The 15,298-nt window shown below is 30.6% G+C and overlaps 1 protein-coding gene across 6 annotated transcripts in view; it reads left to right on the forward strand.

Moving 5' to 3' along the window:
- LOC126855085 (uncharacterized) overlaps nucleotides 1-14,341 on the forward strand; it is a 121,791-nt gene extending 107,450 nt beyond the window's left edge. For all 6 annotated transcript variants that reach the window (XM_050602455.1, XM_050602453.1, XM_050602452.1 and 3 more), the window contains 3 exons: nucleotides 1,543-1,613; nucleotides 9,446-9,721; nucleotides 10,739-14,341. In XM_050602455.1, the coding sequence (XP_050458412.1) occupies nucleotides 1,543-1,613; nucleotides 9,446-9,721; nucleotides 10,739-10,858 (467 nt within the window). In that variant the 3' untranslated portion in view covers nucleotides 10,859-14,341. The remainder of the gene's footprint in view (nucleotides 1-1,542; nucleotides 1,614-9,445; nucleotides 9,722-10,738) is intronic.
- The last annotated feature ends 957 nt before the right edge of the window (nucleotides 14,342-15,298 follow it).

The raw sequence follows: 15,298 nt of genomic DNA on the forward strand, positions 1-15,298 counted from the left end.
GTCTGGCGATGCGAGAGATACGCAGATGCGTGATGCAATAGACGAGGCTGATCGTATCGAAATGAATCGCTATCAAGGCTCGAAGTGCGTTCATCGATGGAATTCCACGCAATAATTTTGAGATATTGCCTCGTCATACAACACTGTTCTCATAAATTGTCAATAGAATATTTACAGCACCATAAATATAATACTGTTGGAGCATTTAACAAACCTTTCAGGATGTCGCTTATGAAATTCAGTGACGATTCTTTTGAAAAATGCGTCTGACGAAGAGTAGCAGCACAGAGTGTGGAAGAAAAAAAAACGCCTTCAATGATCAGACAAAAAGTATTTATCAATATTTTTTTAAATTAATCGATCATAGAATTTATGATATTTCGCCTTAAAAGATAAGAATAATTAATTTAATAATAATAATAATAGAATAAAAATATTAATTTTAATTGTAAGATAATAGCAATGTTTTATAAATATGTATATAGTAAATACGCACGCTTTTAGCATTACCATACAAGTTACTTAATATGCTGTAACCGCAAAACAGGAAATCATTAATAACGTAAATTTGCCGATCGAATCCATGCATAGTATTCACGGATCAGTGAATTTATTTTGTACCAGCGGATTAATTCTCTGGCGGTGTAATCGATCTCTGTCTAGCTATTAAATTTTTCGTGGACGTGTTATAACATCCGCGATTTTTTTGCCTTTGCTCGATTATTTTCATTTCACCCGCTAATAATTTTTTCCATCGAAGCAGCAAACATCAATGCGGAAAAACTCGTTAATCCTTCGATGGTTTCTACGTCAAGCGTTATTTACAATGGACGTTGCGGCTGCGGTAAATTATATTCGTACACGTTTTTTTTTTTAAGATAAATTTTTTTGTCTGAGAATCATATTCATGATTGATTAAAAGTATATAATTGATAATAACATTTAAAAAAAATTAACACGTACGTGTATAGAAAAATTACGTATTAAATTTTTTGTTTCTGTATGATTATATGTACTACTGATTGGCCGACATATGACTTACATTATCTACTTACGTCTGACAAATATGTTGATTATTTTCTTAAAAATAGATATTTTCCATTTGACCTTCCTGATTAGATATTTTCCAGTTTCAGAAAATAAATTAACAAAACTACAAAATGTTCATAAAATAAAACATACAAAGCATAATGCAGTACAACACAATATTAAGAAAGTTTTAAGTATGTAAATGCTGAATCAAGCTCGACGCAATGTTCGTCGTGAAATGATGTTAGAGCGACCCGCCAAGTCCTAATGGAAATTTAAGCAGTTACGATCGTAAGGAGAGGGATAGGCAGAGTGAGGGATTTGAGGACATGTTCTCCTTCCGACCGTATTAGGGAATTTCTCTTCTCTGTACTCTGCGCTGCATTCAGCGTAAATTAGAATGCTGCGGTGACGCAGCCGTGAGTGCGCGTATTATCGGCATTAGTGTGCGCCGCACGGTTCGCAACTGATTAGACCCAATTTAATGCTCTGCTCGCTCTCCTTGGGTTTCAGATCTGGACACAATGCTGTATGGTTACACTAACGGCATATATGTGCTGGACCACACGCCTGAATCCTTGCCGGTGAGTATGGTAATTCGGCGCGTAATGAGCCGCTTAGCCACACCACAGTTATTGCGATCCGCTCGTGATTCGCTTCGCGGAAGGACGTTTTTATAAATTATTATAATTTAAATAATGTGAATCGATGTGTATTGTTTTGCTGATCGTCGTTTTTTTAAAATGTACGTATTGATCAGATAAATAAAGCGAGCAAAAAAATAATTAATTATATTTAAGTTAATAATATTAATTGTACTATTTTTGTGTCAAATGATCTTTTTTTTTTCTTTTATGTAGAACGATTGTGTTACGGCTTAACTTACAATGTTCACATATCTGAGGAAAATTAATTTGGCAAACAAGCTATTGCGAATGCCTGTAATGCAATATATATAATTAGACCATTAACCGCAAACGTTGCAGAACGCACCGTTTACCGTAACTGTTATTGTCATGATAATGTAAAATCCTATAATCGAAATGGTAAACAGATTAGATAACAGTGTACACATACTATCTAAGTGTGTTGTCGTCAATATTAGTCTTTCATCTAATCGTAAGGTTAATTGCATATAACGATAAAAACTAATTAAAATATTTGAAGATGCGATGATATGTACATGTAATTCATGTAATTAGGGAAACTATAATCTTTTATGTGATTTATCTTTGCGAACTGAGTAATTATTTGGCATCTATTATTCTACGTTCTAAATGGATACGAGATTTACGATTAGATTCATCAATTATTACCATAATTGCATAGCCAAACTCTGTGTTGCATTGTGCATAATAACATGGATTTCAATTCCGATAACCGATTAATCGAATGCTCATGACGTAATAAATCAAACAATCGTTTAATTGTAATTTTCAGATTTCACGTAAGATTTCATGAATCGAATAATATTCAATTATGATTTATCAAATCAAATTATAATTAATTATAATTAAATTTGATGAAAAGAAATTCGTTGATATTGTTACCAATTAAATCAAAACGTGTATATATAATCGGTTTTTATTTCTTAAATTATATGTAATAAGCCATTGTGAACCTCATTTATGTTCTTCATTGGTAACTTGCTATACTGTATGTTATTAAATAAACATTTTTTTCTAGAGCAGTTTATGCATATAAATCAGTTAAAAAATTATGTAGACTTTTATGAATGTAGTTATTCAATAATAGTAGTTATTAAATAATATTTATTACTGTTATATACATAGCAGGAATTATTATTATACTAATAATGTAAATGTACAGTTTGCTGCTAATATAATCTTTATTATTAAATTAAACTACTCATCATTCAGTGAACGTAAAAAAATTGTAAAAAAATTATTCTTTCAGTGAATAAATTTAAATAAATATGTATATATTTAAAACTTATTATATGTATATATTAAAATTTGATATAATATATGAATATACAATTTCACACAGACATTTTTCATTAAATAATATTCTGTAAAATTATTTGTGACTGTAATATTTCTTTCTACTTACACGTATAAATTATATATTATAACTTCTATAAAAAAAAAATCCTCTCAGCAAATACTCGGAAAAAGGAATATACATATAGATAAAAAAAAACTGTTTTCAATACACACTTTTTTTACTTTATTTGTTTTATAATCAATTTCGATATATATTTGTTCTAATCTATTGAAACAACATAAAATTTTATTTTAAATTATTAATATATATTAGGATATTATTATAAATACGTTATTTTATATCGCGTTGTACGTATTTCTCGCGAAAACAATCATCATAATAATTGCCGCAAAAACAATACCTATATTCATAATCGCGTTCACAAATAATGGAACAAGCGCGTAAATTGATGCAAATTCGAACAGCGCGATCATATCAACAATATATATTGTATTATTATTCGAACAATCTATTGGCAATAGCGACATATGTATTAACAAATGTGATACATTCGAGAATATTGCGCAGATAAAAGTAAAAGACTGGCTAAACGTGTCGTTTTTCAGGATGGAATAATTAATATGTTTGGATTTGCGCAGCAGCTTTAATAAATTCGTTGCATTAATTGGTGCAAAATTCGTTGGTACAATGCAGAGATGTTCGCGCGCGAGTTACTGCAATTACCGAGACATGCATATATGTATGCCGGTACAAAAAAAGAAAAAAAGATAAACGTGATTTGTTATTTATTCGATTTGCATCGAAGCAATTCGCTTATCGAAGCGTAGAAAAATGCATTAATTAAGCGAATGACGTATCCGTATCAAATAAAGTTCTTTTCATGCATTGTTACGCGCGCTATTTTAGCGCGTTCTATAAAAATATATCGAAACAGATTTGTTTTTATCTTGTTCGTTATATATATTTGTATTAAAGTGTTTTATATACATGAAATGTTTCATATAAATTTGTGATATACGAGTATACATAGCATATCTATTTCTTCATTAAGAAACAGTAATTCTCTATAAATAAACTGAAAACCGTGAACGATATATTTCAATCAAATATAATTATAAATATAATTTTCTAAATAGATTTACTAGAATTCTCTTATAAATTACTGTCAACGAACTAGCAGAATCGCGGATAATACCTACGCCATTCGCACGTGACAATTATCGCTCCCGTGGAACACAAAGGAGGCGGATCACTGTCAACGAGATACGTGCAGTCTCGGTTTAAGGAGACTTAATAAAAACTTCGGTTTCAATAAAAACGGATTGCTGTCACGCGCGAACTTTATTAATTTGATCGCTGAAACGCATAATGCCGATCCGCGGTATTAATCGACTAAAATTCTAAACCAATAACATTTTTCCATTACTCGTCCATCGGCACGATAAAACGGGCGTAATTATTTTATTTTGTAAATCATCGTGTGTGTTCCTCCTGTGTGCAAACTTTTACCGAACTCTCCTTTCATCTCCGTCCTTTTATCGAAAGTTTCCCACAGTCCCGTCCCTGTCAGTATTAATTAACTTAATTAGCTGGATTCTCTTCATTAGCGGCAGCTTTCTCTCGAAGGTTTCTGTTGACAACGGGGTTACAATGAAGGCTATTAACGAACGCAGAAAGGAAAGAGACAAAACGAACATTGTGCTGTTGAGCGAGCAGGAGTATTTGTGTTATATTATCGTTGATCCTCTAGTAACGAGTGATAAACGATAATTTTGAAGAAAAGACCGGAAAAGCTCGTACGCGAGCTACGGACAATGAGGCGCATTTACTGTTTAATGATGTTTTGTTGCACTGCGCGGAAAATATTTACTGTTGATACTGAAGGGAATAAAATCGCAAAATAATGCGACACATTCGAAATGCGTTCCATAAATTATATAAATTCTGACGAGAGAGAGATAACTTTATGCGATTTTATAATTTATAATGTTGATATAACAATATCGATTCGATATTTAGAAAAAACTGATGTACGTTAATCGGAACATATGAGAGAAAGTTTTATCGAAAAGCTAATGCAAACTTACACAGATCACACATTTATTATATAATATTAAAATTTTTATTTTTAATATGTTTATTAATACGTGACATTAATTAATTAAGAAACAAAAATATAAAATCTTATTTTTCTATTCTTTTTCTTTATAAGTTAAAAAAGTTTTTTTTTTTTAATTTTCTGAATTACAGTAAATATATTTGTTAAAATGATTATAATAGCTGCAATATTAGTTAATATTTAATTGGTATGTTATAATAAAAAATAAAAAATTTAACTTTTAGCAAGCTTATAAATTAATAAATAAATTAAAAAATAAATTATCAAAAAATTAATTTTTGGTCAGTAACGAAATAATTTTTCGGTTTTTTAATTATCATACAACAATAATTTTGTTCCATTTTTCAAACTTCTTGGCTTCCTCTTAAAATTAGCATAATTTTTAATTTGTGGATTTATTGTACGTCGGTTGATAGTTGCAAATTATTAAAACGACTTGTGAATAATTAAGTTAGGGATAAATCGGATTGGTCATCGTTATGAACTATCGATTGTTAATTTCTCTTGCATTACTCTTGCTTTATCCGATTTTCCACCGGTCAACTGTTTACATCCAATCAATACTTGAAGTTAATTAACCAAAGTGTATTGGAAATTTGCACGAAATTAATTTTCGTATCAACAAATGTTCGATTCTAGCAAATAATGACTTTTTTCAATAAGATAAATATTTCATTAAATTGGCGTTGTAAAATGAATAATATTTTATTAATAAGAAATTTGGAATTTAAAATATTTAAAAAAAAATTATTGAAAAAAATCAATTCTTTAAATATTGTGTTATTTATTTGAGAGATTGTATTTTTATATATCTATGGCTTTACTCCAACGAGATGTTTTTCCGTTTGATCTTGTAAGAAGAAATATAGTGAATAATATATCGCGGACTATCTCTTGCGGTATATTTTTCAACATCGAATAAAAATTATTTTGCCGCAACATACGTGAACTTCTTTCGTAGAATTCGATTTTTCACAGCAAAAGTCTTCGTCAGTAGTTCTATGTAAGCCCGCTCTTTCGACCGGATTATCTATCAGCGTTGAAGGATGCGAGGAAAGTTCACGCGCGGCTGAAAATACATAGATGGGATATGCGTCCCGAGGGACTAACCTGGGATCCTCCTGTCTTCTCCTGTACATTTGGTACCTCGAGTCAGCTTGGTGCTTGTTATCGCCTCCCATTTGATCTCTTTGTCATTTGCCATCGATTTCTTTTGTCTGCTGTCAACTATCCTGAAGATGACATTTCCTTTAGGCGTCTCGTCCTTGAACGCGATAAGACAAAAATTGGCCGTCATCGCCGTGAAAAGAGAAATGGCTTTACGGCCGGAAAGAAAGTTTTTGCTTTCCGGAATATAATCACACGAGGAGACTCGGTGGCGGTAAAGGGTTAACGATGCTTTTTTCTTTAAGGGGACGGCTTTTTATTTCTTTTTTATAGTAGATAATATTAAGGGTGGGTGTGAGAATCTTGCGTAAGCGTATAAAAAGATGACTGTTATTTTTGTGGTCTTAAATCTCAGCGCAAAAATTTCCGACTAATATTTCACTTTTTTCGTCAAATTTTCGCAAATAGGTAAACTTTAAATGCAGTTGATATATTTATCGTGAATCAATTATATGTTTGTTTTCATGAAAGTTATTATCAGAAATTTACGTCACATTAAATAAACACATAATAAAATTCTGCATTTTCTATGCATGAATATACTTAACGGCAAAAATATATTATTTTATATAATGAATGAGAGATAAAATTTATCAGATAGATATGACTTGTCTCTCTATTTTGCTGCATTGAAATAGATTAATACATGACAAAATATTTTACAATAGATTAAATTATGATATATTGGTGAACAAGAAACAATGCTAAACGATAATTATACGCTTTCAAAGTTTCTGGTGACATTAATGTACCGACATTTTCGTTAGAGTTGTGCTAACCGCATCTCTCTCACTGGGATACTCAACAAGAAGACAAGACGCATTTCCTGCCAACAAAGGAGTCACTCAAGTGACTCTCTCCTGTGTGTTTCACCGTGAACTTTCTGGCAGGATGCAGTTCGATCACTATTAATTAGAACAGTAATTGAAAGCCAGTTGGTATCAAAGTCTAATGACGCGTTTATTTATTGAATCAAGTTTGTAATTTATAATTTATAATATTTTATTAATATTTATATTAATATATATTTCTGTAATTTTATTATATATATATATATATATATATATATATATATATATATTTAAAAAAGAGTGAGAAAGAAAAAGTAGGCTAACACATTTTTTATAATTTTGTTGGACTTGAAATTACATGATCTTAATTAATTAAGATTGATGATTGTATTTATGAGACATATTGCGATTGATAATAATTTCATCTAAACATCTAATATTGGGTTGTAAGAATTTATTATGTTTGATAATAATAATATTTTTTACAATCTGAAATAATGCGAGATTATTTCACGTTTCTAGTGAAAATTCTAGTTGCATCGAATGTGGTATCTTGCTGGCTTTTCCAGGAAGTTTCATTTCCCTCCTTGAAACCTTTCTAAATGTTGGCTGAGATACATTAAGCGTTGAGCTTAAGCCGTTTCGACTGCGCTCATAGACGAAGCTTGCTGCACTCGCTAAGAGCGCATCTTGCATTTTAGCAAAAGTTCACATTGTATAGTTGCAGTTTGCAAAGCTGTCAGTCTGCGTTGCGGAGAGAGTGCTTTTAGAATCTCATGGCTTCCGTCCTGACTTCGCTGATCGCAACTAGTCTCAGTGAGATTTTCAGCAAGCTTGACGAAAAAAGACTTTTTAACGAAAATATGACGTAGCAGGCTTTGGATTAGCCAGACAATGGCGGAGAGCGCGAAGCGTATAATTATTGTTTTTCTGATTTATGGAATGGTAGTGATGCAAAAGTTATAAAGTTAGGTAAAAGCGGAAAATTCACACGCAAAATCGAGATATTTTACCCGAACTTCTTCAACTTTTCAAGTTGAATCCAATTATTTGGTTCCAATTATTTTCTTCCAGTGAAAAGATTCGGGGATCGGCGATATGAAAGCGCGTTTATTACTCGAATACACTCATTTCAATGACCGATTTTTAATGATCTGCACGCAATTAAGTAAGCTGTTTTTTTTTAAGCATCATTATTTAAACATCTGTGGTTCAGTTTTCAGTATATTCTTGTCTTGCGTCTGAGAAGTTTTCTTTCATAAAAAGTGATAAAAGATCGTACATTGTTCTATATTTTTAATGATATGCTTGGAGTTTGCTTCTGATTGTAAAGAACGAGATCAGGCTGCGACTAAAATATTTTTTTAAATATGGAAGTTTGATCATTACAAGCAGCTTTACAAAGTAAAATCGACAGACGAGAGTGCTGTGACGTATAGTTCCGCACTTTTAATAACGCTTCTATATTCATATACTTTCGAAATATGCTTTATACTGCATATGCAAAAAGATGAAGACTGCGATGTAAAACTGCCGCAGAATGTCCTACATTTTTATGCGGATATATTCGTCGCGAGAGAGAGAGAGAGAGAGAGAGAGAGAGAGAGAGAGAGACAGAGTACTATAAAGAAATAAAATTTTATCACGAAAAAACTTGTATAACCGAGCAATTTTAATAATATACTCTTACGTCTCGAAAATTAAAAATACGAAAGAATATTATAATATTTTTTGCTGCAGAAAATACTGCGAAATAATATTCACGCGACGTTTAGAATGTTTTTAATAACATACATCATATCCGGAAATATTTCTACCGTCTCAGAGATTTGCGGCACGGTTCTCGTTGTCATAATACTCGTGGTACATTCGTCGTTGTTAGAAAAGTCTTTCGCCCGAGGGCGCGTCATGAATGAGGTTCTCGACGATCCGAAACGAATGAGAATCCGGAAAAGAAGATTCTCGTGCGAGAGTGTTATCCTGTTACATAGTTGGAACCCTTTGCTTCTATATAACAAGCACCGTTTTTAATATGCCCCGTTGGATATTATCTGGGTAATTCAGAATTACATTGTATCTTCTATAATAAAGCTTAACCGCCGTCTTTTAAATTTCCGAGAAAGGAATGCGAATATAACAAGATTTTACATTATCTAAAAATAATGATAAAAACGATATTATATTATGTATTTTTGACATGTAAAATATTTTCTTATAAATGCTAAATGTTATATGAATTTTTATAATAAGATGTAAATAGACAATATTTTTTATTAACCGTCAACCTCTCTGTACTCTGAATTTAAATGTATAAATTATGGGCGATACCATATGTATAGCATTTTCACTAATTAGCGAATTATGATCGTAGGACATGGATATGCTGCAACTGTTCGCGTCTCCGGCAGGTCGAGCGCTGCTCACGAGCGACAATCGGCCAAGGGGATCGACATCGACTTCCTCCTTGTCTCGAGAATCCTCGTCGAGGCTGAAGGGCGGCAGGAGATCATCGGGCAACGGCACAGTTAGCGCACCAACGTCACCACCAAGACGACGAAAGTCAAGCGCAGAACTTTATAAAGAGGCGGTTGAGATTCTCGGCCTCACTTGCTCACTAACCGATAGTTGCCGATGCATCGATTGCCAGGTAATTATTCATGATTAATACTCCAATACACATCTTATCACAAGTTTAAGTTTAAGAATTTTCCAATAACTCTTAAATATTAAATCTTAAGATTTCTTTTTTAGAATGAAATAAAAGTCATAAAGTATAATATCATAATTTTTCATAATTAACAAAGTCGCGGAACAAACTTGGCAAGATACTTTAGTAATATATTGTAGTTGTTGTTCCATCTGCAAAGTTAGACTTTCTTACATGTTACACGGTTCGTTGCATTTGCTTATAAACATTCTATTTTAGCCATTTTGTAAATCGACAATTAAAAATTCTCTGCTTGGATTATTAACTGAGAAGTATTAAATGTAAATTCAATTAAAATTCAGTTTATTTTTTTTTAAACCAATTATACCGCATACATGATTTCTGCAGACACAACAAAACAATACACGACAATATACGTGCAAATAAAACCGATACTAGTTAGTTTGTGAATTAATTGGATAGCTCTGTTACGGATTATTCGTCGCGGAATAAAATTTTTTGTTATTTTATTTTGGCGCGCACTTGTAGGTTTGTTAGTTTTGTAAAGTTTAGTTTACATCATTACAATTGGGAAATTATGATTAAAGTAACAAGATTGTTGAATCAAATTTGATTAGCACTATATAAATTGTTTGTTGAAATTATACAATTAAATCTTTAAATTAACTAGAAATAATTAATTACATTTTTTTAAGCTAAGATAGACATTTCAAAATTATAATACATAAAGAAAATATTGATTTGATAATATTTTTTTATTATTTTAAAATAAAAAAAAAGTATACCATTTACATATAATATTTTTATAATAATAATATTATTATCATATAATAAAAAAAATAATTATATTTTTTAAAATTAAAAAGTTACTTCAGATCATAAAACCTATTTTATGTAGATTGGGGAATGTCGTTTTGATTGAGATCCTAATCGGTCTTGAATACATTGTATTTATATTATAATTCAATGCTGATATTCGCTATTTTCTTTGTGCAGAGCAACTATTTCGACTGCGAAGACGATTGTGCCGACGCCGGTACAGAATTGGCTGCAGGCACTCCTATTTTATTGGACCACGCTCTGTCGCATCATCTGACTGTGTGTTCCATACAGTAGCAGGCGACCAAGCAGACAAAGACTTCGAAATCGGCCCTCTGTTAATCCGCTCTGCCACATGTTCTAGAAGAGGAAGATGACGTTATTGGCGTGTCGACTTCTTTCGACAATTGCACAACATTCGCGTTAAAATCAGCAGCAATCAGCGAGACTGAGAGCGGACAGAGCGGCAACGATATTACATAACAATCGAATATATAACGGAAAAATGGAGTCGTTTATTTTTTGTTCCATAGAGTTCACGCAAACATACATGCGCTTGACAAATAATTTATCTAACAATTAAACGATTGGACGATTATTTGCTCAACACGTATATATCGGACAAATGCAGAATTGGTCTTTGCAGAAAAATTTTCATCCAAACACATCCGAATACAATTATTTCGTAATAATACACCATGAATATCGACGAATTTATAAAGTAAGTGATTATAGAGTTGATCTTTGATACTATTATTTAAATATGTTTCATATTTTTTTTATCTCATATTATTTTAGTAACACAACGACTTTTATATTTGTATTTTCGAAAATTCAATTCTCAAAAATTGCGTTCAGAAACGACGAGAAAGTACGGTTCAAAAATTAGATAAATAAAACTATGCCAAATAGCGCCAAATTTACGATAGGATATCTTAATTAATAATTAGCTTGCGCCGCGTTTCGTCATCCATCGGATAAACGTATCGATACTATTTAATCGAATTGCCCACACATGCGCGGTATATGAATTCTATATTATATACATACATGTGTATACAAACGTGCATATTATATTTACACTATATGTTTTATTATTAATATTTACGTAAGAGTTTAGTGAAATACGATTGTGGAACAGTGCTCGTAGAGAGCTAGATAAAAAAAGATGATTCAGACGGTGGAAATTAATTTGTTCGAAATTATAGATTTTACATACGTGTCATGCAGTTCATTATATGTCTGATTAAGTCTTCTAAAGAATAAATCTTCTTCTATCGAGAACTCTTCACGTTGAGTTAAGAAGGTGCAAATAATGATATAAATAGGTATGCATATATACGAGCAGAAGTTTCCTCAATCTTCAGAATTTGCATTGCGCGAAAATACAATGCGATTGCATGTAAAACAATTTATCGGACATTTTTCATCGTTATATAAGCGTAGTTCTCGTAAAACAATTAAATAATAAATTATAGAAGATTGAGGACTCATATACATCACTCGTAGCATATAATTGTAATTGTAAGCGATGTAACGATAACCAAAGTGTTAGGCCTGAATTACGTTGCGCACTTCGAGTTGAATGACGCAAATAGAGAGGTATGAATGAGAGCAAGCATCGTTCTTGCCATGGAGGAATTAAAAAAAAGCTTAACAATATACGAAAGCAGAATTTTGAAGGTCAAGTGCCAAATAATTCGTTGCTAAGCTTGCCAGATAAATAATCGAATTGTTAAGAAAACTATCGCGTGTATGTTGATTAAAACGTTACGCTATATATTCGAACACTCCGATAAAATTTTATACTAAACTGGAAAAAAAATATCTACTTCCAGATTTAAGCTATAGGAATCTGCGCGATAAACATTCTGCTCGCAAAACTTTTCGGCATTAAAAGCGTGTATCAAATTTTTAATTTGTTGAATAATATGTGGCATTTTATTGAATCATCGCATTTTATCCCTTAAATGTAATTATATAATACTGTATCTTTTAAACATTTTGTAACTTATGAGATTTTTAAAAAGTAAAAAAAGTTGAATTCTAAGTTATTTATAAATACAGGAATATTTCTAGAAAAAAATTTTAAACAAAAGATGTTTCATAATTGATGAAGAAGCTACTATTATACAATTTTTATGAATTTCATCCGATAAAACTTTTATTATTGCCTAATTAAATACGATTCAACATTTCGAATTCGATATTTAAATATTTTATTACTGTTAATTGCATTTGATGCGTTAATTATTCGTCACGTAATTCTGTGTTTCTAATTTAAATTTTTATCTCTATTATTTATAGATCCGTGTATAAGTTCGTGTGGTATTATAAGGTCTAGATGAGACAAATCTAGTCTTTGCTCGTTCAAAAAACGTTTTTGCGTAAAAGCAAATGTGAGAAATTCATCAGAACAAAATAGAGCGCGATATTTTTATCTTTAGAATTTTATAATTTTGCAAAAATCTGCAATTTTACTATCGTCTTGCTATCGTCATGTTTTGCAACAAAATACTGTCGATAGTAAACATAATAAAAATAGTTATGACGACCTAGCCAGAGTCAGTAATGTCAAGATTCTTCTGATTCGCGAACCAAGTAGGTTTCGTGTTCTTCTTAAACTATACGCGATTTATTATCATTGTGGTTAAAATCATGAAAATAGAGAATCTTTCTGAAAATAATGTAATTTCTTTTCAGATATATGTGAAAAAAGGCACAACTCTGCGAAATCGTCACCGGAGATAAAGTAACTGTCTTTAGTGATCGAACTTTTCATTGGAAAGACGTTCTAAAAACAAAGCTATAGATTTTATACAAATATCATGTAAAATTAAAGTAGTATAGGTACATGCAGAATCATCATCTTAATATAATTTTCGTCAGCTACAAAGAAAAGATTAAGAATTTCTCATTTCGATGACGTAATGAAGAGATTTCTATTATGTTAGAAAGTGTCTAAAATAAATGATCGATTATCCCAGATGGCATTTTCTCCTCCGTGCATTAATGGTTGATTGATCAATAGCAGCGAACACCAGATGACATTTCACTGATGTACCTTTTTTCACTTCAAGATGATTATTTATCTTCATTAAGAAGGCGTGTGACAGCAAAGTGTTGGTATGATTGAGATATTATCAGTAATGTTATTAGGTATAGATAAGAAGAAAAGGAACAATCTTTAAGTAGATGTGAAGTGGGAGAAAGCCACGAAATCAAAAACTAATTCTTATAATTAATATATCAATTAAGATATTCTGTAAAATCTAATTTTTGTTTCAAATTTTTGTAGACGACGTCGCATATAAAAATTTATTATTGTCATGTGTATACATTTAAAGAATATTATTATTTTAAACATGTTTAGTATAAAATTATGTTTACTACTTTATTAATTAAATATACATAATATTGTATTATTGCTTGTAGATATATAATATAATTAATATTTTATTTAATATTTTGGGCTTTCTTCCGCATACATCCGCAGTCAATCAAGTTTTAGAATGCACATCCGTTACGTCGGATTGGCTTCTTCTCATCGACGAAAGTAACAGCGCAATTAATAATCTTTTCAAATATATTCGAGAGTCGCGAGAAATCTCGCGAGGGTATGTAACGCAAAATCTGTGGCTTCTAACCATTTTATAGTAATATAAATTGCGAGGAAAAGTACGAGAAGGAAATCCTCGCGAAGAGTCGCTACGGCGTACTCTTGAATAAGAGAGACTATTATTAAAGTACGATACAATATACTTGACTCTCGTTTTAATACTTTGCACATTTTTAATTGTCCTTTTACGTCCTTCCATCCTCTGGCTACGATAGAAAAAAAATTTTGATTCCTAAAATTTATACATAAATCTATTTAGAACCTTTTCCGATAATATAATTATGTACATATAATTGTGTACATAAATATACTCTTATACATCAATAAAGACATATTTTTTTTTATAAAAATAATTTTATAATAAATTTATTACGAACAAAGCTGCTTATATATTAGAATCAATGTATGTTTAAAAGTGGATTTCCGTAAAATGCTGACTATATAGATTAGTCTTATGAACATTTCTACATGTTAAATATTTATTAAAATTTTTGCAATACTTTTTATTATTTCTGTAAATACTTAATATGCTAACAGGCGTTATTATTTATCTTTTTCGTACAATGGAAGCTTCTTTTCTTCCTTATCATTCCATGATAAAGCTTGGCTGACAATATAGAGAATACAGTATTCGCCTGTTATCAATGTAACTTACTCTTTTATCGTTAGAATGATAAAATAGATATTTAATATCGCAATCATACTAATAAAAATAGAAACTTTTGAAAAAATGAGTAAATATATAAAAATTTGATTTAATATTAGTAAAATAAAGTCTATTATTTTCTACACAGCTTACAATTAATTTGAAAGATCGTCAGTTTTGTTATAACAATTATTGTCATTATTATATCGATACTAATATTAATACTAATATTATACTTTCAACAATTTGATAATCACATATTTTAATTATTTTGAAGATGTAATGACTCAATAATTATTTCCAATTATATATTTCTAATGTATTGATTTGCATAACAATTATAAAACATGTATCTTTTTTCACATTCTTTGTCTCTATTTTTTTACATTATTATTTCACATAATTAATCATAACTATTTTTTATTTCAGACATAAACGTATGCTTAATTCATATCATATATTTGTTTCAATG

Source organism: Cataglyphis hispanica, chromosome 15, assembly GCF_021464435.1.
Source record: "Cataglyphis hispanica isolate Lineage 1 chromosome 15, ULB_Chis1_1.0, whole genome shotgun sequence".
NCBI classification, from domain to species: Eukaryota; Metazoa; Arthropoda; class Insecta; order Hymenoptera; family Formicidae; genus Cataglyphis; species Cataglyphis hispanica.